The sequence below is a fragment of the Callorhinus ursinus genome, unplaced genomic scaffold (assembly GCF_003265705.2).
Source record: "Callorhinus ursinus isolate GAN/ISIS: 27379988/994484 unplaced genomic scaffold, GSC_fseal_2.0 scaffold7, whole genome shotgun sequence".
Taxonomy (NCBI): Eukaryota; Metazoa; Chordata; class Mammalia; order Carnivora; family Otariidae; genus Callorhinus; species Callorhinus ursinus.
In genome coordinates, this window is record NW_027397069.1 from 70,924,311 (window position 1) to 70,951,269 (window position 26,959).

The 26,959-nt window shown below is 38.8% G+C and overlaps 1 protein-coding gene across 4 annotated transcripts in view; it reads right to left on the minus strand.

The window, feature by feature from the left end:
• ATP8A2 (ATPase phospholipid transporting 8A2) overlaps positions 1 to 26,959 on the minus strand; it is a 493,533-nt gene that overhangs the window by 359,192 nt on the left and 107,382 nt on the right. For all 4 annotated transcript variants that reach the window (XM_025874698.2, XM_073894767.1, XM_073894766.1 and 1 more), the window contains one exon: positions 21,310 to 21,374. In XM_025874698.2, coding sequence (XP_025730483.1) covers positions 21,310 to 21,374 — 65 coding nt within the window. The remainder of the gene's footprint in view (positions 1 to 21,309; positions 21,375 to 26,959) is intronic.

A 26,959-nucleotide genomic window follows, 5' to 3' on the forward strand; every position in this document is an offset into this window, starting at 1 on the left:
GACGATGGACTCTGAAAAACAAACTGAGGGTTCTAGAGGGGAGGGGGTGGGGGGATGGGTTAGCCTGGTGATGGGTATTAAGGAGGGCACGTACTGAATGGAGCACTGGGTGTTATGCACAAACAATTAATCATGGAACACTACATAAAAAACTAATGATGTAATGTATGGTGATTAACATAATAAAAAAAAGAATCTGTTTCTTAATTCCTCTCTCTTTTCTCCCCTTTTCTTGTTTCTTAAATTCCACATGAGTGAAATCATATAGTATTTGTCTTTCTCTGACTTATTTTGCTTAGCATTATACTTTCTAATTCCATCTATGTCCTTGCAAATGGCAAGATTTCATTATTTTTTATGTCTGAATAATATTCTGATGTGTGTGTATGTATATATGTAGGGGTATTTACCCCATCTTCTTTGTCCATTTATCTCTTGATGGACATCTGTGCTGCTTCCATACCTTGGCTACTGTAAATAATGCTGCTATAAAAATTGGGGTGCATGTATCCCTTCGAATTAGTATTTTTTTATTCTTTGGGTAAATACCCAGTAGTGCAATTGCTGTATCATAGGATAGTTCTATTTTTAACTTCTGAGGAACCTCCATACTGTTTTCCAAAGTGGCTGCACTAGTTTGCATTCCCACCAACAGTGCAAGAGGGTTCCCCTTTCCCCACATCCTCACCAATATGTGTTGTTGATTTTAGCCATTCTAACAGGTGTGAGGTGATATCTCATGGAAGTTCTGATTTGCATTTCCCTGATGATTAGTGATGATGAGCACCTTCTCATGTGTTTGCTGGTCTTCTATAAGTTCTCTCTAGAGAAATGTCTATTCATATCTTCTGCCCACTTTTTAATTGGATTATTTGGGTTTTGGGTGTTAAGTTTTGTAAGTTCTTTATATATTTTGGGTACTAACCCTTTATTGGTATGTCATTTGCAAGAATCTTCTCCCATTTTGTAGGCTAACTTTTAGTTTTGTTGTTTCCTTCATTGTGCAGAGCTTTTTATTTTGATGTAGTCCCAATAGTTTATTTTTTATTTTGTTTTTCTTGCCTCAGGAGACATATCTAGTAAGTTGCTACAGCCCATGTCACAGAAATACTGTCTGCTCTCTTCTAGGATTTTTATGGCTTCAGGTCTCACAGTTAGGTCTTTACTCCATTTTGAATTTATTTTTGTGTATGGTGTAAGAAAGTGGTCCAGTTTCTTTTGCACATTGTTCTCCAGTTTTCCCAATACCTTTTGTTGAAAAGACGGTCCTTTTCCCATTGGATATTCTTTTCTGCTTTGTCAAAGATTAACTGACCATATACTTGTGAATTCATTTCTGGGTTTACTATTCTGTTCTATTGGTCTATGTGTCTATTTACCATACTGTTTTGATCACTACAGCTTTGTAATATAACTTGAAGTCCAGAATTGTGATGCCTCCAGCTTTGCTTTTCTTTTTAAGGTCTTTTGTGGTTCCATACAAATTTTAGAATTGTTTGTTCTAGCTCTGTGAAAAGTGCTGTTGGTATTTTGATAGGGATTGCATTAAACGTGTAGATTGCTTTGGGCAGTTCAGACATTTTAGTGACATTTGTTCTTCCAATCCATGAGAATGGAATGTCTTTCCATTTATGTCATCTTCAATTTCTTTCATCAGTGTTTTATAGTTTTCAGAATACAGATCTTTCACCTCTTTGGTTAGGTTTATTCCTAGGTATCTTATTATTTTTGGTGCAACTGTAAATGGGATTGTTTTAATTTCTCTTTCTGCTGCTTCATTACTGGTGAATAGAAATGCCACAGATTTCTTTACATTGATTTTGTATTCTGTGACTTCTGAATTTGTTTATCAGTTCTAGCGGATTTTTGGTGGAGTTTTTCAGATTTTCTCTATATAGTACCATGTCATCTACAAATAGTGAAAGTTTTACTTCTTCCTTACTGATTTGGATGCCTTTTACTTCCTTTTGTTGTCTGACTGCTGTGGCTGGGACTTCCAGTACTACATTGAATAGAAATGGTGAGAGTGGACATCTTGTCTTGTTCCTGACCTTAAGGGAAAAGCTCTGCTTTTCTCCACTGAGGATGTTAGCTGTGGGTTTTTCATATATGGCCTTTATTATGTTGAGGTATGTTCCCCCTAAACCTACTTTGTTGAGAGTTTTTATCATGAAAGGATGTTGTACGTTGTCAGATGCTTTTTCTGTGTCTATTGAAATGATCGTATTGTTTTTTTATTATATTAATCACCATACATTACATCATTAGTTTTTGATGTAGTGTTCCATGATTCATTGTTTGCACATAACACCCAGTGCTCCATGCAGAACGTGCCCTCTTTAATACCCATCAGCAGGCTAACCCATCCCCCCACCCCCCTCCCCTCTAGAACCCTCAGTTTGTTTCTCAGAGTCCATAGTCTCTCATGGTTCATCTCCCCCTCCGACTCCCCCCCTTCATTTTTCCCTTCCTACTATCTTTTTCTTTTTTTTAACATATAATGAATTACTTGTTTCAGAGGTACAGGTCTGTGATTCAACAGTCTTACACAATTCACAGCGCTCTTATCCTTTCTCTTATTGATGTGACATATCACGTTGTTAGATTTGCAAATATTGAACCACCCTTGCAACCCAGGAATAAGTCCCACTTGATTGTGGTGAATGATTTTTTAAATGTATTGTTGGATTCAGTTTGCTAGTATTTTATTGAGGATTTTGCATCCGTGTTCATCGGGGATATTGGACTATAATTCTCTTCTTAGTGCTACCTTTATCTGGTTTTGGTATCAGGGTAATGCTGGTCTCATAGAATGAATTTAGAAGTTATCCCTCCCTTTGCATTTTTTTGGAATAGTTTAAGAATAGGTATTAACTCTTCTTTAAATGTTTGGTAGAATTCGCCTATGAAGACATCCGGACCTGGACTTTTGTCTGTTGGGAGTTTGATTACTGATTAGATTTCCTTACTGGTCATTGGTCTGTTCAAATTTTCTATTTCTTCCTGTTTCAATTTTGCTGGTTTATATGTTTCTAGGAACTCATCCATTTCTTCTAGGTTGTCCAATTTGTTGGCTTTGTAATATAACTTGAAGTCCAGAATTGTGATGTCTTATTTCTGTGGTGTTGGTTGTCAATTTCTCCTCTCTCATTTATGATTTTATTTGAGTCCTTTCCCTTTTTTTCTTGATAAGTCTTGCCAGAAGTTTATCAATTTTATTGATATTTTTCAAAGAACCAGCTCCTGGTTTCACTGATGGTGTTCTATAGTTTTTTTTATTGCTACTCCAGTTTTCTTTTGACATCTATTTGCATGATAAATGTTTCTCTATCCCCTCACTTTCAATCTGCAGGTTTAGGTCTAAAATGAGTCTTTAGGTCTAAATGACTAAAGGTCTAAAATGAGTCTCTTGTGGGCAGCATAGAGAGGGGGTTGATTTTTAATACATTCTGTCATCCTATGTCTTTGGAGCATTTAGTCCATTTACATTCAAAGTAATTACTGATAGATATGTATTTTATATCATTTTACTATTTGTTTTGTGGTTGTTCCTGCAGATTTACTCTGATCCTTTCTTGTCTTTCATGTTTGGATTTTCTTTAGTGATATATTTGGATTTCTTTTCTCATTCAACAAAGAGAATTTTTCACTAACAAATAATCCACTTGCATCCTGGCTCAGAGAACTTGTGAGCCATGGTCATCTCTGAACCCAACAGGACAGAGTATATATCAGTACACTGAGGTCTAAACATTCAGCCAGAGTGGCCAAAGGAGATAATGCATTACCCACCCACCCCCAGCAACTTCCCCATCTCAGTAAATGGCAGTACCTGTCAATTAGAAGCCACATTGCATCTAGAATCGTCTAGCTTCCTTCCAAGTCCTATAGTACCCTGTATTATGTACTCTTCCCTCACGTGCTTCTTGACCTCCTCCAGCATTAGGAGGTCTTGCTCACTAGGCTCTGCCTCACCACAGCCTCTGTGTTCTGCCATTGCACTATCTGGAGCAGGGAGGATTTCACGGGCCATTTCCCTGTCCCCCTCTGCCCTGGCCCCACCTCATCACCACTGGTTCTCAGGCCAAAGGTCACCTCCTTACAGAGAGTCCTTGATCACTGTTTCAGAAGGTGCTCTCCTTTATCCCCCAAATCACTCCTTAATACACCAGCCTGTTACTTGTCCTTCAAGGCACCTAGGCTATTCTGGTTGATTCATTTTTTTTATTTGTCTACATCTCTCCAGTGAAACTGGGAGTTCCACTTAAGGGACCATCCATGTCTTTTTTAAGCCCTTACTCCCAGTTGCCTGTAGGTGTGCTTAGTACCCAGCAGGTGCTCAATACATTTGTTGAACCAAAGAATAAAACCTACAGTGTCCAATGTAGGTTTAATGAGTGTCCAATCTTTATTCCTGGAGCTTGGAATGACAAATCAAAATAACTTTAGATACGATTTTGACTATAAAATATCTGAAACATCAAAACTGCTCAGATACACTAAAAAAACAAACGTTCAGAGCCAGCAGAGTTAGTCTCAGCAATTCTACTAATTTCTGTGGCCTCTGATAAGTCATTTCCGAGCCCAACAGATCTACGTGTGCAATGGAGACAGAGCCAGTCATGTCATAAGCTCTGGTGAGCATTAAATAAAAATATCTGAGTTATGGACCAATGAATGTCTTCAGTTCACAAGTAACTTTATCTAATTTCTAGTTATTCGGAGATCAACACAAAACACAATACTGTTGAGTGATGCAAGAGATCTCTACTTTTTTAAACATCCTTTGGAATGAAGAGTTAACAAAATCTCCAGTCTTAGGAAGGAGCAAAAACCCATCAGAGCTCTGCAGTTGCGAAGCTGTAATGAGACACCCATCACCCCTGCTTCCCTGAAGACCTTCGCCACCCACTGCTCCAATGCATTAGTGTGGGTTCCCACAAGAAGGTGTAATTTAATAATCTTTGAATTGCTGAGGCCTGTGTATTTTTAAACCTGACGGCTCAATTAGCAGCTGCAGTTCAATCACTATAGTAGCACTTGTAATTTTAAACAATTACTTCACACTGTGTAGAAAACTGCAGATGTAAAGAGCATATATTTTAAGTCACTTCTGCACGACTGCATTTCTGCACCCTTTTCTGAACACTTGATGTTTTCAAAGATGCATTTGTCCTTCCTCAAAAAGGGAGCTGATAGAGTAAAAAGTTTGCCCTTATTACATGACACTTCTCATGTCTCTTGATTCCTGGACTCCAGCTTATGTGTCCCTCCTGACGAACAGTGTCTCCAATTCTCTGCCTGCTGAAGCAAGGACCATCTTTGGATCTATAACTGATCTTTTTCCTTCCACCACTAAATGTACATTTTCTCATTGCCCACGCTTGCCTACCTAGAGTTCTTGTCCCCCAAAATGCGGTACCTATAATAGACTGCACACAATCCATTGTTGTTGTCAAGTCTTCCTTGTACCATTAAATAAAAACGTAACCTTTTCACGGTTTAAGAGATGGGTAAAATGCAAAAACCTTACAAACCTCAGCTGATTTAAGTATGCCATAAGCAACACATTACTGCAAATGGAAGGGACTTCTTTTAAAATGATATAGTTGTAAAATTTCCAGGAGCTGAAAGAAGTGAAAAACTTAGCAGGGTGGTCATCAGGAAAATTGTACTAATCACTTTATTTGGGTAAATTGACTATTTCTGGAAAGCAGCTCACACTGGCAAGACCACCCCTGGGCAAATGTAATTCACACAACTTGTACTTACCCAACTAATGGCCAATCACCAACATGATAAACACATAATTACATACATACTTCAATTGCCTTTAGTACATATAATTTGGGGAAATATTATAATTTGTGCTTGGAAAGTACATCATTCAACTTTCATGCAATACTCCACAATACAGGTGCCATTGAAAATACGTAGAAAGACTAACATCCGGTATCTTGTTAAAGTTAACTGGGTCTCCTAACAACAAAGCAAAATACAAACTGAGATGAAATTTAAAAAGGTAAAGCACTTGCCTACGGTTACAAAAATCAGAGACTTAAGGTTATAACTCAATCAGCCTGAGGTATTCGATAATTAAATTTCCTCCAAATTTCTCTCCTTTTTCTCTTCTGTATTCTTAAACCATGAGCTGTAAGTAGGTGGTAAAGGAACTCTAGCCCTTTGGCCTGTGATCTCTTTCAAAGCCTTAAATGCCATATATCAGGGACTCACACAGACCAGCAAGGAAAGAAACATGAAGGATATATGAGTTATTCAAGTAGAGAAAATTTTCCATTAGACAATGTGCTTCTGAGGGATTTCAACTCAGTGTGTGTCTTAAGCACCACTTATGTGCAAACTATTTTAAAGTTCTCTAATACCAAAAAATGATGTCTTCAGCTTACAGCTCAGGGAAAGGAATGAAGCAAGATCTCCACTCTATCATTAATAGAGGGCAGAATATACCCCCTAAGATAAATACATGGAGATCTAAATCTAGTTGAGGAGATGGGGAGAAATAGCAAAATAAGTCAGGAAGAAATGATATTTCCCACGAGCAGGATTAGGGCTAGTGTTTTAGAAGAATCAGAGGACAGAACTTACAAAGTGATAAATCCAGCTTTCAATCTATGGAGTACCTAACCATCATGTTAGGCAGTGTGCTAGATGCTGAGGATATACTATATAGCATATTATATATATATATATATATATACATATATATATATTACAAATATATAATATTCTCTGAAAGCCTTAACTTATAAAAATAATGCATGGCTCAATGTATGATTGAATTATATCCACAGGACAAAATTCAGGGCCCACTGTAGATTTTAAAGACATCAAACTTTGGGGCAAATTTGCTCAAGACTCAGTGCAAATTTGTTTTCTACCATTTCTGATTTTGACTACAACCCTCAATACTTCAAAACAAACAAGCAAAAAACCAATCTTCACATTCCTAGAGGGGAATCCACTATCACATAAGCAAATCTACCTTCCCTCTACCCCCATTGCCAATTTTCTTGGTGATATCAAGACTGGATTTGGTAAATATCAAGCTAGGATGAGGCTAGAACAAAGAAAAATGGGCTCACTCCAAAAAAGTAGGATGGTTTGGGACCTCACATACACACAAAAAAATCTATGAAAATCTATAAAGAATACCTCTGGCTGGGAAAAACACAGAGATAAGATATATAAGATATTTTGGATCACTTACTCATTGCCATTAGTCTAAAACAAACTCAGAACTAGAAATGACCTAGTAAGTTTCCTATAGGAAAGCACACAAAGCAAATATATTTTGTCCCATGAACTGAACTCATAGTTAATGAGTATTTGCCACATGCATGCAATTGAAAACAAAATCTACAAGATTAGAGAAAGAAGAATTGCCCCTTTTTGGAACTTTTAAACATAAACCTAAAACTCCAAATGCACACAGATCTTCTAATACAAGAATAAAAATGCATTATGGTAAATTTACTGTTTGTGAATTATATTTCAACAAAAAATAAGAGTACATTAAATAAAACCCAAGAAAACTGTACTCAAGAGAAAGGAGCTGACCTCTCAGCTCTGTAAGGTATCTCAAGAACTTCCAAGATCAACATCTGCAAGGGCACCTGGTGGCTCAGTTGGTTAAGTGTCTGCCTTTGGCTCAAGTCATGTTCCCAGGGTCCTGGGATCGAGCCCTGCATTGGGCTCACTTCTTCCTCTCCCTGCCACTTCTCCTCTCTCTCTCTGTCATATAAATAAATAAAATCTAAAAAAAAAGATTTACAGGTATTATCAGCCTCAGATAATACTTTAAAATAAGCATGTTTAACTTTTACCATCACAAGATGGTAAGAAAACACTAAGTAGCAGAAAAGGTTGAGGAAAATAAAAATAGAGCAATGGACAGATTCAATCAAAAATAGGCCAATCTCATGGCTAATTTGTCCTCCTGTGTCTCCACCAACACTTTGCCCAGTGAGTAAGAAATCTGACATTTGACACACGTATGTAGATTTCATACTTACTAATGTATAAAAGTTATACAAAGAACGTCTTTCCTAATTATGAAGTAAACATCTCCTGACATATCTCAAGGTACCTTCTCGTGCCCTGGAGAAGACCGCAGATGGGAGAGGACCAGGAAAGGGTAACTACCCCAGATGCTGAGTCTAGTGGGGAAGACACTGGGACCAAGAATTCTAACAGCAAGAGAGATGCTACAACAGATGCCAGTCAGCAATGTCAATCACCTTCTGTTCTCATCAGCAAGCACACTGCTCAATTCTCAACTCAACCTCCCTCAAACCAACTTATGATCATAATGACCTGTTGAGGTTTTCACTGTTAATTTTAGGTCTCTTTTCCCTCTGTGGTTTCATATAACTTTACTGAAAACAGTAAAATGGTATGATTGGTTCACTCATTTCCCTTTTTTCCTCTTGATTACAGGAATCAAGCAATACTTATTTCTAACATTTTATTCTATTATTCTATCAAAAATGGAGTAGTTTTTAGTCTTAAGATTCCTACCAACTGTAAAGCTGTTTGTGCTTGAAAACTATTTCTAAACATGAGGATTTTAAACACCTATTTCCCACTCTCCTCCACTTGTAGGCTATTGTTGTACTATACTCCAAATCGATTTCACTGCCTCCTACAGATAGTGTTGAATACATTCAATTTTAATCTAGGTTTTATCACATATTTAACACTTTCTTTGCCTTTTTCTTTACTCAACTCAGGTGTTCCACCCAGGATCATTTTCTTTCTCCGTAAAATGCAACCTTATAATTTCCTTTAGTAAGGGTCAGTTGATGGCACACTCTCAGCTCTGTTTCTGTGTTTTGATTTTAAATCATTCTTGAAAGATTTTTCTGTCTTTACAACTCTCAGTTGGCAGGTGTTTCCCGCCAGCACTGAAAATACCATTCCACTGTGTTCCAGCTCCACTGTTGCTAGTGGGACGTCACCTGTCTCTCCTAAAGAGTAATCTCTACCTTTCCCCTAATGCCCCCTCCTGCTTTCAAAATCTTGCTTTGTCCTTGGTGTCTGGAAATACCAAATGGTGTTTGGTAGTTTCACAATGATGTATCCTGGTGAGGATGTTTTCGCTTCTTGTTTAGGATTTATTGGGCTTTTCAAATCTATGGAAAGATACCTTTATCGCTTCTAGAAAATTCCTAGCTATTATTTCCTCAGATACTTCCTCTGGCCTATTATTGCTCTTCTTTCCTTCTAGGACTGATTAAGCATATGGCAAACTTTCTCCTTCTGTCCTTTATGCCTCAGCCTCTTCCGTATTTTCTCTCGGTCCTCCTCTCTACGCTGTATTCTAGATTGGAGCCAAGGAGGAAGGGCCCGTGGGCCTAACCCATCCCATGGCCTGTTTCTAGTATGGCTTGTAATCTAAAAATTTTTTTACATTTTTAAAGACTAAAAGAAACGAAAATAAAGAAGAACATGCAACAGAGACTGTACGTGGTCCACAAAGCCTAAAATATTTACTACCTGGTCCTTTACAGAAAAAAACTGCTGACTCCTTCTATTCTAGATCACTTCTTACCTATCTCTTGCTTCACTAACTCATGCTAGAGTTTTAACTAATATACTGTTTAACCCTTAGAATTTTTCATTTTTTCATTCCAGAAATTTTATGGTTATTCTATTTCTCCAGTTATATTTAATGCTCCAGTTGTTGTATTTTTCATTTCCAGAAATTCTATTCAAACATTTCTCATATTTGCTGTTATCTTTTACAGTTTACTGTTCCCTACAGATATCTTTAGGCTTACTATCTTTTTTCTTATAAAATAGCATGGCTGTTTCATATTCTATATCTAATTATTCTATTACCTTTAATCTTGGTAGCTTTTTTCTAGGATTTTTGTGCTAATTGCATGAGGTGCTTTATTATTTCTGACAGTGGACTCATTGTTTTGCACGAGTTAGACTATCCGCCTACGAAAAACATGTGACTTTGTTGCTGGGAGATGCATGACTTGAGGGCCCCTGTACCATACAGGTGAGAAGAACCTGGTGTCAAATCCACAGGAAGCCAGTTTTACATGTGGTTCACTCTCATCCTGGGGCTGTGGCCCTCCAAGGCCCCCAGCAAAAAGCAGCTTCATCGTTCCAGCACTCCTCATGCCTCTCTGGGTTCCCGCAATCCCTTCGGTTTTTCCTGAGATTCTCTTACTGTTTTGTCTTCTCTTCAGTACTTTTTAAAATGTGGTTTTTTTATACTTTATTCAATTATACTTGTTTTTTATTTTTTTATTTTTTTAATTTTATTTAATTTTATTCAATCATACTTGTTTTCAGTATGAGAGCTGGTTAGGTCAACCTCACCTACCATTACTGGAAAATAAACCTGAGTTCAAGTCTTTAATTACATTGCTGCCATTTAGAGAATTGGGAGTTCTTTCCATTTCAATGCTAAGAGTTAAGCAAGCTCCTTCTCATCATTCAAGAACCTAATAAAAATGCATGTTGGATGTAGTCCAGGAGAATGCTTTCCCACATGTTCCTGCAAGGTCTTAAGGCACCTACTGACTACCACCAGGCATCACCTATTTACCAGCAGCATGAAATCTCCCTGTCTCACATAGGGAATCCTGCTGAAAAAGGATATTTTAACTACTAACAAAACCTTAAATCCTATAAGTTCTAAAGAAGGACATGATCTCCCTTTTCGAACAAATTTTATTGTCATTAATGTAATTCTCCATTGCTCTAGAGCTTTAAACAAACAAATTTCCTAATGAAATTGTTTTCAAGAATCCTAAACAAGTATACTCCCAAGGTAAACATAAAGCTAGCCAACATTTGCCAATTGCATGCCACCTTCCTGCCTGATACCCATTCCAGCACACTCCCTCCCCCAGGATGACAAATCCTTCCAGATAGCATTGAGGTGGTCTTGGAGCAGTAACAACATCTTGCATGAAGAACCACCTACGCCAGTGTCTTCTCCCAACATTGTCCCCCCAGATTCCTCAGCTCACTATTCAGAGGACAGCTCACATAATTATGCTCACACATGTAAAAGCATATGCTCCTAACCAACCCTGGGCCAGTTATGAAAGTCACTCTCAACCCTTCCTGTTCTATTTTAACATTTAAAATTACTGAAGTCCTAGAGTGTAGATCAGTGCCACTGATGCCCAGGTACTGAGGACAAAATCAGAAATCTAAGTGAAATTAAATATAGGGACTTAAGCCATCAATATCTTGAGTAATTTGAGAAATCTTTCAAAAATCTGTAAATATCTATGCACGCTCATGTGGTCTTTCAGCTCCTAAAGCAGTTTTTATAGGGTCGGCACCTAGCCACAAATTCTAACACTGCCCTCATGAACTTAACATGCTTATTTGCTAAGGACTTGCTCATAACTTGCACATAACTTACAAGCCAATAATCCATTTCTATATGATTTAAGTTGATAAAATAAACATGGCAACCCTTAAGTTAGCTAACATAAACAATGTATCATGAGGAACTGGTAGATTAAATGGATTAAAAAAAGGCTTGGCATATTAAATTCGAAACACACATATCACCAATTGCTATCCTGCAAAAATGTAAGAAGCCCTCTCCTCTCCTTTCCTCTATGGGTCATTCATCTATTGTGTGTGTTTTAAGTGTAGATATTGTGACTAATGAGGGCAAGCCCAGAAGGAAAAATAAAACAGGAAGGGTGTTTCTTAAAACATTCTTCTCAGGACTGCTCTTATCTTTCCAATTCTGCAGGAATGAAAGGAAACTGTGGAAAAATATAAGTAATTCAGTAAATTCTATAATGGAATTCTAACAAAAGTAAATTCAAGAAATTCCCAAGAAAACCACCATCAAACACAAAGTCAAGGTCACACCAAGTAAAAATTGAGTCTGCAAGGTCAGTATCTAAGTCCTCTTCTCTGCCCCTGAGTGTTTTTTGTCAGATAAATCAGAGTTTAGTTTTATTCTGCCAAACTTTTCAAGTCATTTCCCACACACAAAACTGTCCTGCCAATTCTCAAAGGAGAGGACTGAAATAACAAAAACTCTAATTCATGGATTCAACAAAACAGAAAAATCCCCAAATTTAAATAGATATAAAAATAATCAACCCCTAAAACTAAAATCTAATATCTAAGTTATATAAATGTCCACGTGAACAAGACCTTCAAACTCTCTCAGACAATGATAAAGAAGTTGTATACCATGAAATAAAAACTTGCCATGTAATTATAATCAAAAAATTAACTCCCAGGAAATGAAACTTTTTATATTCAGCTTGGCATGACAGCTTTTGTCATTTCCACATAAATGCAGCAGGCGTTTTAGGCCGACTTGAATCTCTTTGTGGAGATTTATCAATTCAGTCTTGTCTGCTACTAAAACTATAATTAAACTGAACAGTAAGCTATTTATATGTCTGCAATGATTTCCTTTTCAAGATACCCCAGACTTCAGTTTCATTTTCAGTTACATATTTAATCTCTGTGTTATTGCTTAAATTACGCGTGCACCACCCTCCAGCTCAGATCCTGGCTGCGTTCTCTGGCAGCCACTGCCACGCATGTCAAAGGCTTATTATGCTCAATAGGAGCCACATGCGCCGGGCGGCCACAGCAGTTCGTACCCTAGGAGCTAATTCAATCTATCAGAGTTTGCTAATGTTTTGTTCAAGGAACAAAGCGTGATCCCTAGTATTCATGACTCAGAAACAAAATAAATGTTCCAGAAGTGAGGCATCCTGGAAGTAGCACTTTCTCTTGAGATCCCAAAACGGGTACCTATTTAGGGACTTGGAGAATCTGACAAGATCAGCCATACCAAATATGACTGCTCTGAAAATCTAGATTTCATGAAGTCATCACTAAAGAACAGAAGACAAGAACAAACTTATGGTTGTCAGAGGAGAGGTTGGTGGGGGGCGAGGATTGGGTGTACCAGGTGATGGGGATTAAGGAGGGCACTCGTGATGAGCACCAGGTGATGTATGGAAGTGTTGAATCACTAACCTGTACACCTGAAACTAATAGTACACTGTATGTTTAACTGGAATTTAAATTAAAAAAAAGAGAACAGAAAACAAAAAAAAGGATTCATGTTCATGCATTTGGGGGGAAAAAAGGTTGCTCTAGAACAATCTTACCCACAAAAAAGGAGGGAAAGGCCACCAAAAAGTTACAGGGCCTACTGTGTTCAAGACCCATAAGAAGAAAATATTTCAAACACTGATATCCATTCTTCACACAGGTGCGAGTAGACTTCTGGTAAGTCAGGGTGAAGTAACCTGCTGCAGATTTTTCTCCCAAGTAGCCAACAAGCAGGAGGAGTAAGTTTCATTAAAAACTGACCCTCAGTCAGAAGTTCTTAGACTATTAACCAAATTTTTATTTTTTTTTAATTTTTTTATTGTTATGTTAATCACCATATATTACATAATTTGTTTTGGTGCCCTCTTTAATACCCATCACCAGGCTAACCCATCCCCCTAACCTCCTCCCCTCTAGAAACCTCAGTTTATTAACCAAATTTTTAATTGTAACTCTTTGGGTAGTGGGATTCCAAGCAATTTAATTTTTTTGGGGGGGGTGTCATTTATATCTATTTTTTTCTACACTGAATGCACTGATTCTAGAAAGGGAATAAATGAGGTTTAAAACTATTAGATTGCCATAAAATCTGTACTATCTTCAGAACAAACGGTGATGGTTACACTCCCACTAATCAGGTGAACTTCATCAAAGGTTCTGTCTTAGATACATCTTGGAAGTCATTCCAAACAAAACATGCTCAGGTCTACCTAAGTTACCTCCTACAAGAACAACAGTGCTTAGAAACCTGACACAGAATCAACTTTGTTGATGAAGGAATTTGACAGACTTAAGCCTCTGATTTTTCCTCCTGATACCTTGGCTGCATTGTCACAGCAAAGAAGGTTGTTCTCTCAGGCTAAGAACTGCCATCATTAAGCATTTGTCACGATATACCTTTATGATACACCATGCAATTACCAATTATCTTCTCTTAGGCAGTCAGCAGTGGTAAGAGCCATCAAGCTCCTTGACAGGTTATGCCTTCCTGTTCTCTATGCTGTTGATGCTTTCAAGGATACCATTAGCAGTGAGGTGGACAAAGCCTTCTAATTCACCCCTACCAAGGCTGGATTCTATAGACATGCATGTTCATTAATAAACCCATTGGATGGGAATGATTTTTGACATAACTACAGTAGAACAAAAGAATACTACCAGCTCTATTCTGCAAAAAGTAGGTTTAAAGTTCTGATTGATTCAATTATTTCAAGACCATCTCTGACAAATATCCACCACTTTCCCTTAAACAGAAAATGTTAAAAGAATATCCTTTTTATTGCTAGAGTTTATTTTTAAAAATCACACTTTATGATACATTAATAGAAGAATAAATTACCCACGAACTTGCTTATCAGAATAAGGAAAGAAGTTACCACACTAACCAAAGATCTGTCAAAAGTTCCAGTAAAACTCATAGAAATCTCTATACATTTTTTCTCCCATTCTTCTCCAGCCAACTCTTTGAACACTTTCCAATCAGGCATTCATCTCTGCAACATCCCCCAAACAACCCTTGAATGGTCACTGTTGACCTCCACATTGCTGAATCCAGTAATAAATTCTCAGACCTCCTCTTACTGGACCTATAAAGCAGCAACTGATACAGTTGTTTCTCCTTCTTGAAGACCTAATTCTATATTTGGTTTTCAAGATACCAACCTCTTGTTTCTCTTCCTACTTCAATGGACACACCCACTTGGTCTCCTTTGCTAGCTCTCTTCTCCTAATCTGTTACACAATTAAGTTCCCCCAGAGCTTAATTCTTTTTTTAAAGATTTTATTTATTTATTTATTTATTCATTTCTTTATTGAGAGAGACAGAGAGAGAAAGTACATGCAAGCGGGGGGGGGGGGGCAGAGGGAGAGGGACAAGCAGACTCTGTGCTGAGCATGGAGCCCGATGCAGGGCTTGATCCCATGACCCTGAGATCATAATCTGAGCCAAAATCAAGAGTCAGACGCTTCACCGACTGAGCCGCCCAGGTGCCCCCCACCCCAGAGCTTAATTCTTAACCTCTTTGCCATCTCTAATCAATCCTGGGGGTCCCATCAAGTCTCACAGTTTAAAACGGTACATTGACTACTCCCAAGAACCTCTCTCGATCCTACACCTGTTCCCTGAATCCCAGACTTGTATGTTCAACTGCCTGGCAATATCTCATTGCCACGTCAACCCTAACACACCCAAAAAGACTTCTGATTCCTCCAACCACGCTTGCTCCTCCCACAGTCTTCATCTCAGAAATGGCAACTCAATCTTTCTAGTTGCTCAGATCTGAACCCCAAGTCCTACCCTTCTTATATCCCACATCGATAGATTAGCAAATCCTGTCAGCTTTACTGTGAAAATATTCTACACCCAGAATCTCACCACCTCCCATCACCAAGACGGCCAAGACTCAGATCCAACTTTCCCCATCACCTCCTACCCGGCTTAGCACAACAGCCTGCTAACTGGGCAATCTGCTTCTGCTCTCACCTCCCTTTAGGTCTTAATCCACTCCAGCAGCCAGATATCATTAAAAAGCAAATCATATCGTATCACTCTGCTGCTCAGACTTTGCCAATGACCCCCCATTTCACTCAGAATAAAAGCCAAGTCATAACAACAACCTACACAAGTACAGGGTGAAGTTCTTGCTATTTCTCTGACTCCCTCATCCACTCCACTGCAGCCACTTGAGGCTCAACAGAGTAGAAAGGCATTATCAGTCTTGGGACTTGGCACTTGGTGAACCACCTTGGGGAACACTAGTACCCCCAGATATAGAGTGATGATGATATGACAGGACAATAGGTATACACTAAGACTATCCCAAAGTGAGATGTGCGGTCCCCTGTCCAGACAGCACCCTGGCTCCCACCCACCACGTCTGCCCAAATACCATCCTATCAGAGAGAATTTCTCCAAACAACCTATGTAACAGAGTAACCTCTGCCCTTTCTGTTTTTCGTGTCCCCTTCATCCTGCTTTATAGTCCTCAATAAACACTTAACAGTCTTTCCACCCTTTAAATGTTAAGTACCTTCAAATAATTAAAATAATTATTAATTGAACATGCCTAAATCGAATCGGGAAAAAACTTGCTCAAGCAACATTTCTAGTATACCACAAAAAGATGTCGAAGAACAAATGTAGTTACAAGGTGATCATACCAAGTAGGTAAGCATTATCAGGATGGCAGGGGGAAAAAACGATAAAGGAATATTTTTTTAAATATCAACACCAGTCTTAATAATAAAAAAAAAAGAGTTTCACTACCTCTGAGAATTGCTAGGAAGTTTAAGAGCAAGAACTCACATTACTTCACGAAGAAGCACTCAACACACATGAGCTTTTGTTAATGGAGAAGCTATTTAGCCCACAGCTTAAGAGATGCAACCCACATTTTCTGCATTGCAAGCATTTCTAAACATCTTTCTCAAGTGTTTTCTAGAGACCAAAAAAAAAAACCGTCAGCATATCACACATTAAAACATCACCTTCATCTTTATTTATTACTGAAGTATAATTGACGTACAATGCTGTGTTAGCTTCAGGTGTACAACACTGGTTCCACAATTCTGTGCATTACTCAGAGCTCACCATGGTAAGTGTAGTCACCATCTGTCACCAAACATTATTACAATATTAACTATATCCCTTATGCTATTTCTCTGACTTTTCATCTCTGTGATGAAAATCTCATTTACAGATGGCCAACAGACACATGAAAAGGTGCTCAACATCACTCATCATCAGAGAATGCAAATCAAAATCACGAGATATCACCTCACACCTGTCAGAACAGCTAGTATCAAAAAGACAGAGGTATTTGTAAGGATGTGGAGAAAAGAGAACCCTTGTGCACCCCTGGTGGGGATGAAATTGGTACAATCACTGTAGAAAAGAGTATGGAGGTTCCTCAAAAAAGCAAAAACTGAAACACCATGATCCAATAATTCCACTACTAGGTATTTACCCAAAGAAAACGAAAACACTAATTCAAAGGGATACATGCACCCCTATGTTTACTGCAGCATTATTTACAATAGCCAAGATATGGAAGCAGCCCAGGTGTCCATCAACAGATAAACGGATAAAGAAAATGTGGCCCATACACACACACACACACACACAAATATTACTCAGTCAATTAAAAAGAACACAATTTCCCTTTCATCTGGAAGCAACAAATGACAGTATACTTGTGGGTATGAATAATAAAATGTGCTTACATATTGTTAATGTATCTTAGGTAACTTACCAGGGAGCCACCTGTCACTAGAGAAAAGACCAAATTAGAAAAGTGGGCTTTTGTAAAAGAAAAATAGAAAACACATAGGAACTGTGACTTACTAGGAGAATTCATTGTGAGTCAAAGACTTTTCTAAGCATAAACATCAGGATTTGAATGTGGCCAGGCATTCCTGAGCCTGCTTCCTTAACCACTTAATCACTTAACCTGAACTCTCCTTCATCGCCATTAAGGCTGACAACTGTTCAGTGCTTTGCCATGAGAAAAACAACAGAAACAAACTTCTGAGTGGTACACGAAATGTTCATGGTGACTCTACATGTCACTACAAAGTAAAGAATCTACTGTATGTTAAAGACCTAACTTTTATAAAATCAACCACATCAGTGAGATCCTATAGCATCCTGTGTACTCCTGATTCCCACTTCTTGCCTACGAATTTGCCAATACTAGATACTGTTTGCTGACGGATTCTCACTATTTCCATCCTCTTCTATGTTTTTCTCTATCTGGCAAGGCCTGCAAAGCTAAAAACAGCATTTCCCAGACTCCCTTATTAACAGGATTCAGGGTGGATTCTATCAAAAAGACACATTTCTGTAAGATTTGGAAGACAGAAGGAAGAGAGCTATTCCTTTCCATCAGAGGAAGTAGTCCACATTCTACCACCTTGTACCAGTTTCACAGGTGTAGGAAGCTGGAAGCTCAGCAATGATTTCCTCAAGTCTCCTGGGATAGCAACAACAGTATCCTGACCTTGAGAATAAATGTATGGATGCATGAACTGGAAACCCACCTAGGACACACAGACATCTGTCCCTTCAGCTTTTCCAGTAATTTTGCAAGCATCTAATTTACTGTTTTAACTATCTTTATACTTGAAATTCGTTTCTGAGCCAGTTATTGAGTTCACAACTCTCAGCCTCAAGCCTACCCTGCTATATGCAGTTTGGGATCCTAGAGAAGGAACTCTACAAACCATACTCCTTCCTGATTTGCCAGAGGGCTCCATGCTAGGCTCTGCCAGTAGGTGGTGCAAGAGGAGAGAGGCTGCCAATCTGGAGATGAACTTGCTCCTTCCTATGTGTCTCCTGTGTGTTTCCTGTGGGCTTGCAATGCCCTTGAGAGTTGCTTCTTCACCCTGACAAGCACAGTTCCTTCCAACAGCAGAAGATGAATCCAGTTTTCAGATTTCAGCAACACTTGGAAAACTATCTTCATTGTCTTCTACCCCAAAGGAAGAGACACTAGACCAGCCAGGCATCTCCCCCTCTTCAGAGATCAAAGTATCAGCTTTGAGAGACCCCTCTCTGAAGTTTAAAAGTATTAATAATTCCAATATTTTTCCCTGTGTTCCCTCAGCCCTAGGTGTGGCCGCTGCTTCCTTCAGTTTCCACTATAAGGTACCTTAGGACAGGCGAACTACGCTAAAAAGGACAAGATAGTAAATACTCTAGGATTTGTGTGCCAAAAGTCTCTAACGTAGTCTCTAACTAATCTACTCTACCACTACAGTATGAAAGCAGCCATGGGCAATTTGGCAATGAATGGGGATGCTGGTGTTCAAGAAAACTTCACTTGCAAAAAGTGTCGGCTCCGACTTTTCCTAAGGGTTGTTACTTGCCCTAGAATTCTCTTTTTATGCTTTTTGTTATCTAATTAAGAACTCCACACTTAATTCAGAGTTTTGTTTATTAAAATCACTCTGTTCAACTAACATGCAGGGTATTTATCTCCTGATCAGACCTGACTGTCACTATTTCCTGCACTGAATCTTGACTATTCCTGTATTAGGTATCAGAAATAGTTCTAAGAAACAGTCCAAAGATGGGAAACTGGGATTAATTATTTCACCTGCTTGGGTTTCAAGGCAGTGATGATGATTCTTATCACCAGTGGGGAAAAAAATGCTAGTTGTCCATGACAAGCAGTACCAAAACATTATTTAAATTATCATCTATCATATACTTTCTTTGATTTTCCAGCCATCCTCTTGCTTCTTCCCTGGAACCCAGAGGTCATATCAACACTCTTCTTTCCTTTTCTCCTGAACCAGCTGTTTCCCTAGAGTGCTCAAAACCAGAGACAACTGGCCAAGCTCTAGGAGCAGCAAAGAAAAATCCAAGTGGTGCAGACCTTTAAACTTGAAATTAGTATTTCTCAAAGATGACCTGACAGAGGCAGAAGTAGATCGAGCAAATTCTGCTTCTAGGCATATAAAGTAACTGAGACATCAGACTTGTAAACAACTAGAGAATTGGAAACAAAAAGATGAAACACTGGACAATAGGTAACTCAGGACTAGAATCCTTTTAAGAAGTGAAGTGAATGAGATGAGCTTCCACTTATATGTGAGATGAAGTAAGGGAAGCTAGACCCAACGTTTTTAATTCTGGGGCCATTTCCTTTGTTCCTCTCTTGTCTGCTTCAACCTCAGAGCTCTGCAACCTGAAATCTCAACTTTGGAGCTCCACAGAGATCTACTCTATACCTAATTTACTTCCCTAGCATTCTGCTTTTATTCCACGCCTACCAAATGAAACATTTTGAGAAAGGAATGCCTTCAACCCGACTAAAGAATGAGGCGGATGGAACAAGGTGAAAGGGGAGGATAGGGAGGGGAAAGAGGAGAAATACGGACTCTAGTCAGAAATACAGAATGCCCCTTGGAGTATGGATCAAAAAACATCCATAGAAATTGCACCTCTGTTCAGCAGATACTAGTATGTAAAAGTTGTTATACTGAAAGATGATGTTCAACACTGGTTAGGAAGAAGAATTCTCAACAGGTTGCCAAGGAAAGCCAGACACATTCTGTGAAACTTGTTTGGCTTCACAAATCATTCCATGATCTAGGGTCAACCAAAAGTCCCAAGTTGTACTTGCAGCCTTAGACTGCTATGTAGAGTCAAAAGTCCATCTCTTGATTCCAGAGAACACATGGCATAAAAGGAAAATATAGCCTCACTTCTGAGTTACCACCACTTAAGAGGCTTAGTTTAAGATTGTGGATGCCTCGGATCTAGAAGATCGTCAGCAAACAAGGAAACTCTTGGCACAGACATTCTGGGTGTGTTCACAGGCTATGTGGATTTGTCTAAGGGTGAAGCTCCCAAGCCATGGAGCAGTATCTTGCCAACGGTGTCTTGGAGGCACAGAGACTCACCCCGACTCATGCCTTTGGAGTCCTGAAGAGGTACAGTGTGTGTTGCCCATCATAGTTTTCAGGGCTTCCCTGATCTGCAAGTATAAACGTCTCTGTACTATATCTTATCCTTTTTACTAACCCTGTCATCTGCTCCTATAAGAGGCTTTAAATATACTGCATGAAGGGTAGCCTTAGGTTCCAAGCAGTAATAAGCCCTTGTTACAAGTCCCGACAAATGGAATCTCATTGCTCAGCTGATATCTTCACATCAAACTACTTCTCAGGTCATTGGTTAACCTCACATCAGTTCCTACCCCTGGTCTCATCAAAGGCTTCAGGCTGTGATTGGGTGGGTACAGGTCTATAAAATGCTCAGAGAACCATGCTGTTCAATCCTCCATGAGCTGGTGGCATTAGAATGTCAAGGGAATTAAGTGCTTATGTAGCCTATTCCTATATAAATTCAAACAACTCCTGTATTATCTTTATGTTAAAGTTCGTACTAGAAAGAAAATCCTACAAGTCTCCTTAGTAACCTACTCTGGAGTGAACCATCACCACTTAGCAAATCAAAATAGGTCCCATTAACATTTTAAATGCAAAATTCTAGATAAATAAAGGAAAGCATCATGAAGCAGTGTTCCAAATTTACTATTTTGGTGTTTAAAGATAGGAATTTATGACATCTGTTCATAAATAACAAAATACACAGAATAGTTTTATAGTTATTTTTTAGAAAAAAAACCCTCATTATCAGTTATAGTAAAAATAAATAAATGAAGAGTTTAATACAGTAATAACAACTACAACTTTTGAAAAACTACTTACATCCAAAGAATCTTCCTTCAACAGGATAAGGGCCATATTTTGTGATACCAACCGGCAGGAATATCCTAGAGTAGAGGAAAGACCAACACAACTGAGTTAACCATTCCTTCCATGAACTCATTGCTTTCCAATAACTATTTAAATTGTCTCCCTTCTTATGTCTTCCATATTACCTTTTTAAGTCTGCTGGGGAAGACAGAGGAATTGGACAAGCGTGTGGGGTAGGAAAAGTAAGTTATTTAAGCATATTTTGATTCTTGCAGACAGCCTGAATAGAACTGTTTGGGGAGGTCTTCATAACTAATGGCTAAAATAAATATTGGTCAGTTTTCCGTGGATTTTTCTTTATGCTTGTATAACATCAGGATAAGCCTTGGATTATCTTTAAAAAAGAGCTAACACTTTAGAAAGACACATGGAATGTGATGGTGCTTCCAAATCAGCATAAACGAGCCTACCCTACTATCAAGATCCCTCATTTGCTTGTTTAAAAAGTAGGTAATTCTCACAACAGATTTCAAAGGAATACTATCATATGTTGAGGGAATCACTTTTCCTACCCAAGTTCAAAGCAATCCCCATTTCAAGAATTAAACCTGAGTTAAAAAAAAAAAAGTTTGTTTAGAACAAAAGAAATGTCATCCAAAACCCATTCTTATCAATAATTTCCATCACATTTTAAAATAGTTACCGCTATAGACTAAGCAAGATACTCTTCTACTCTCCTCCCAGAAGGTGAACATGATTTCTCTGAATCATTTTCCTACTCAGGCTTTGCAGTCCACGCCAAAACATCTGGAGATACTCGGTGACACCACAGAGCAGGAGGAGAGCTCTCCTCCCCACTCAAATCCACACACTCTGGGAAAGAGCAGCTCCAGCAAATCCTAAGACCCTGGATGTCTGTCAGGACTCTACTCTTTCCTTTCAAGCTACCCTCCACCCTCTGAGTGTCCCTTGAGAGAGCGCATTCACCAACCACCAATCTCAATTTATCTCATTGAGAAAAGGTAAGAAAAGAATCCTTCCACCTAGAAAGTTGTTTCTTTTTCCTCAGCACCTGAAGATAAAAGATTAATGATCACAGAAACATGAAACAAATCATCAGCATGGAGAATTACAACCTTCGAGCAAGTACCTGGGTGACAATATCAAGGAAGGGGCTTAACCAATGCTGTTCCTAAAACAAGGAGGAGCCTGGATTCTCCTCCACAGAACAGCTAAAATACCCATCCCATTCTGGCAGATGCTATATTTAAGTGAAAAAGGAGACAGGCATTTATTTAACTAATGGGCAAGTCTCAGAACTACTGCATTTATGTGACAAATCTACTCAGCAGGGCTTCTCTCCCCCACCCCCCTCCAACCCCATGCTGAGGAAACCCTATTAAAAGGCACCAAATAGACTTCAAGACACACAAAAATTAAGACCAAGAAAAACCTTGTATTGTTGTGTTGTTTAGGAAGGAGAGAGACACTAAATATTTGTTTATTTTGTAATGTACAAAGTATTATCCTTCACTAACTATTGTCATTTCAGCATATTTTGTAGATCACCTCAGAACACAAGCCTTCAAGCACAAACTTATGGCTTTTAATCCAAATATTTTTTATTCTTTTTTATTTTTTTTAATTTTTTATTGTTATGTTAATCACCATATATTACATCATTTGTTTTGGTGTAGTGTTCCATGATTCATTGTTTGTTCATAACACCCAGGGCTCCATGCAGAATGTGCCCTCTTTAATACCCATCACCAGGCTAACCCATCCCCCTACCCTCCTCCCCTCTAGAAACCTCAGTTTGTTTTTCAGAGTCCATCGTCTCTCCTGGTTCGTCTCCCCCTCTGACTTACTCCCCGTCATTCTTCCTCTCCTGCTATCTTCTTCTTTTTCTTTTTTCTTAAAATATGTTGCATTATTTGTTTCAGAAGTACAGATCTGTGATTCAACAGTCTTGCACAATTCACAGCGCTCACCATAACACATACCCTCCCCAATGTCTATCACCCAGACACCCCATCCCTCCCACCACCGACCACTCCAGCAACCCTCAGTTTGTTCCTGAGATTAAGAATTCCTCATATCAGTGAGGTCATATGATACATGTCTTTCTCTGATTGACTTATTTCACTAAGCAAAACACCCTCCAGTTCCATCCACGTCGTTGCAAATGGCAAGATCTCATTCCTTTTGAAGGCTGCATAATATTCCATTGTGTCTATATACCACATCTTCTTTATCCATTCATCTGTTGATGGACATCTTGGCTCTTTCCACAGTTTGGCTATTGTGCACATTGCTGCTATAAACATTGGGGTGCACGTACCCCTTTGGGTCCCTACATTTGTATCTTTGGGGTAAATACCCAGTAGTGCAATTGCAGGATCGAATGGTAGCTCTAATTTCAACTGTTTGAGGAACCTCCATACTGTTTTCAGAGGGGTTGCACCAGCTTGCATTCCCACCAACAGTGTAGGAGGGTTCCCCTTTCTCCACATCCCCACCAACATCTGTCGTTCCCTGACTTGTTAATTTTAGCCATTCTGACTGGTGTGAGGTGGTATCTCATTGAGGTTTGGATTTGGATTTCCCTGATGCCGAGCGATGTTGAGCACTTTTTCATGTGCCTCTTGGCCATTTGGATGTCTTCTTTGGAAAAATGTCTGTTCATGTCTTCTGCCCATTTCTTGATTGGATTATTTGTTCTTTGGGTATTGAGTTTGATAAGTTCTTTATAGATTTTGGATACTAGCCCTTTATCTGGTATGTCATTTGCAAATATTTTCTCCCATTCTGTCGGTTGTCTTTTGGTTTTGTGGACTGTTTCTTTTGCTGTGCAAAAGCTTTTTATCTTGATGAAATCCCAATAGTTCATTTTTGCCCTGGCTTCCCGTGCCTTTGGTGATGTTTCTAGGAAGAAGTTGCTGCGGCTGAGGTCGAAGAGGTTGCTACCTGTGTTCTCCTTTAGGATGTTGATGGACTCCTGTCTCACGTTTAGGTCTTTCAACCATTTGGAGTCTATTTTTGTGTGTGGTGTAAGGAAATGGTGCAGTTTCATTCTTCTGCATGTGGCTGTCCAATGTTCCCAACACCATTTGTTGAAGAGACTGTCTTTTTTCCATTGGACATTCTTTCCTGCTTTGTCGAAGATTAGTTGACCATAGAGTTGAGGGTCCATATCTGGGCTCTCGATTCTGTTCCATTGATCTATGTGTCTGTTCTTGTGCCAGTACCATACTGTCTTGATGATGACAGCTTTGGAATAGAGCTGGAAGTCCGGAATTGTGATGCTGCCAGCTTTGCTTTTCTTTTTCAAGATTCCTCTGGCTATTCGGGGTCTCTTCTGGTTCCATACAAATTTTAGGATTATTTGTTCCATTTCTTTGAAAAAAGTGGATGGTATTTTGATGGGGATTGCATTGAATGTGTAGATTGCTCTAGGTAGCATTGACATCTTCACAATGTTGGTTCTCCCAATCCATGAGCATGGAACGTTTTTCCATTTCTTTGTGTCTTCTTCAATTTCTTTCATGAGTATTTTATAGTTTTCTGAGTACAGATCCTTTGCCTCTTTGGTTAAATTTATTCCTAGGTATCCTATGGTTTTGGGTGCAATTGTGAATGGGATCGACTCCTTGATTTGTCTCTCTTCTGTCTTGTTGTTGGTGTATAGGAATGCCACTGATTTCTGTGCATTGATTTTATAGCCTGCTACTTGACTGAATTCCTGTATGAGTTCTAGCAGTTCTGGGGTGGAGTCTTTTGGGTTTTCCACATACAGTATCATATCATCTGCAAAGAGTGAGAGTTTGACTTCCTCTTTGCCGATTTGGATGCCTTTGATTTCTTTTTGTTGTCTGATTGCTGTGGCTAGGACTTCTAATACTATGTTGAATAGCAGTGGTGAGAGTGGACATCCCTGCCGCGTTCCTGACCTTAGGGGAAAAGCTCTCAGCTTTTCCCCATTGAGAATGATATTCGCTGTAGGTTTTTCGTAGATGGCCTTTATGATATTGAGGTATGTACCCTCTATCCCTATACTCTAAGAGTTTTGATCAAGAAAGGATGCTGTACTTTGTCAAATGCTTTTTCTGCATCTATTGACAGGATCATATGATTCTTGTTCTTTCTTTTGTTAATGGATTGTATCACGTTGATTGATTTGCAGATGTTGAACCAGCCTTGCAGCCCAGGGATAAATCCCACTTGGTCGTGGTGAATAATCCTTTTAATGTACTGTTGGATCCTATTGGCTAGTATTTTGGTGAGAATTTTTGCATCCATGTTCATCAAGGATATTGGTCTGTAATTCTCCTTTTTGATGGGGTCTTTGTCTGGTTTTGGGATCAAGGTAATGGTGGCCTCATAAAATGAGTTTGGAAGTTTTCCTTCTATTTCTATTTTTTGGAACAGTTTCAGGAGACTAGGTATTAATTCTTCTTTAAATGTCTGATAGAATTCCCCTGGGAAGCCATCTGGCCCTGGGCTTTTGTTTCTTGGGAGATTTTTGATGACTGCTTCAATTTCCTTCGTGGTTATAGGTCTGTTCAGGTTTTCCATTTCTTCCTGGTTCAGTTTTGGTAGTTCATACATCTCTAGGAATGCACCCATTTCTTCCAGGTTATCTAATTTGCTGGCATAGAGTTGCTCATAATATGTTCTTATAATTGTTTGTATTTCTTTGGTGTTGGTTGTGATCTCTCCTCTTTCATTCATGAGTTTGTTGATTTGGGTCATTTCTCTTTTCTTTTTGATCAGTCTGGCCAGGGGTTTATCAATCTTGTTAATTCTTTCAAAGAACCAGTTCCTAGTTTCGTTGATCGGTTCTACTGTTCTTTTGGTTTCTATTTCATTGATTTCTGCTCTGATCTTTATTATTTCTCTTCTCCTGCTGGGTTTAGGCTTTATTTGCTGTTCTTTCTCCAGCTCCTTTAGGTGTAGGGTTAGGTTGTGTATTTGAGACCTTTCTTGTTTCTTAAGAAAGGCTTGTATTGCTATATACTTTCCTCTCAGGACTGCCTTTGCCGTATCCCAAAGATTTTGGACAGTTGTGTTTTCATTTTCATTGGTTTCCATGAATTTTTTTAATTCTTCTTTAATTTCCTGGTTGACCCATTCATTCTTTAGTAGGATGCTCTTTAGCCTCCATGTATTTGAGTTCTTTCCGACTTTCCTCTTGAGATTGAGTTCTAGTTTCAAAGCATTGTGGTCTGAAAATATGCAGGGAATGATCCCAATCTTTTGGTACCTGATTTGTGACCTAGGATGTGATCAGTTCTGGAGAATGTTCCATGGGCACTAGAGAAGAATGTGTATTCTGTTGCTTTGGGATGGAATGTTCTGAATATGTCTGTGAAGTCCATTTGGTCCAGTGTGTCATTTAAAGTCTTTATTTCCTTGTTGATCTTTTGCTTAGATGATCTGTCCATTTCAGTCAGGGGGGGTGTTAAAGTCCCCCACTATTATTGTATTGTTGTCAATGTTTTTCTTCGCTTTTGTTATTAATTGCCTTATATAATTGGTTGCTCCCATGTTCGGGGCATAGATATTTACAATTGTTAGATCTTCTTGTTGGACAGACCCTTTAAGTAGGATATAGTGTCCTTCCTCAACTCTTATTACAGTCTTTGTTTTAAAATCTAGTTTG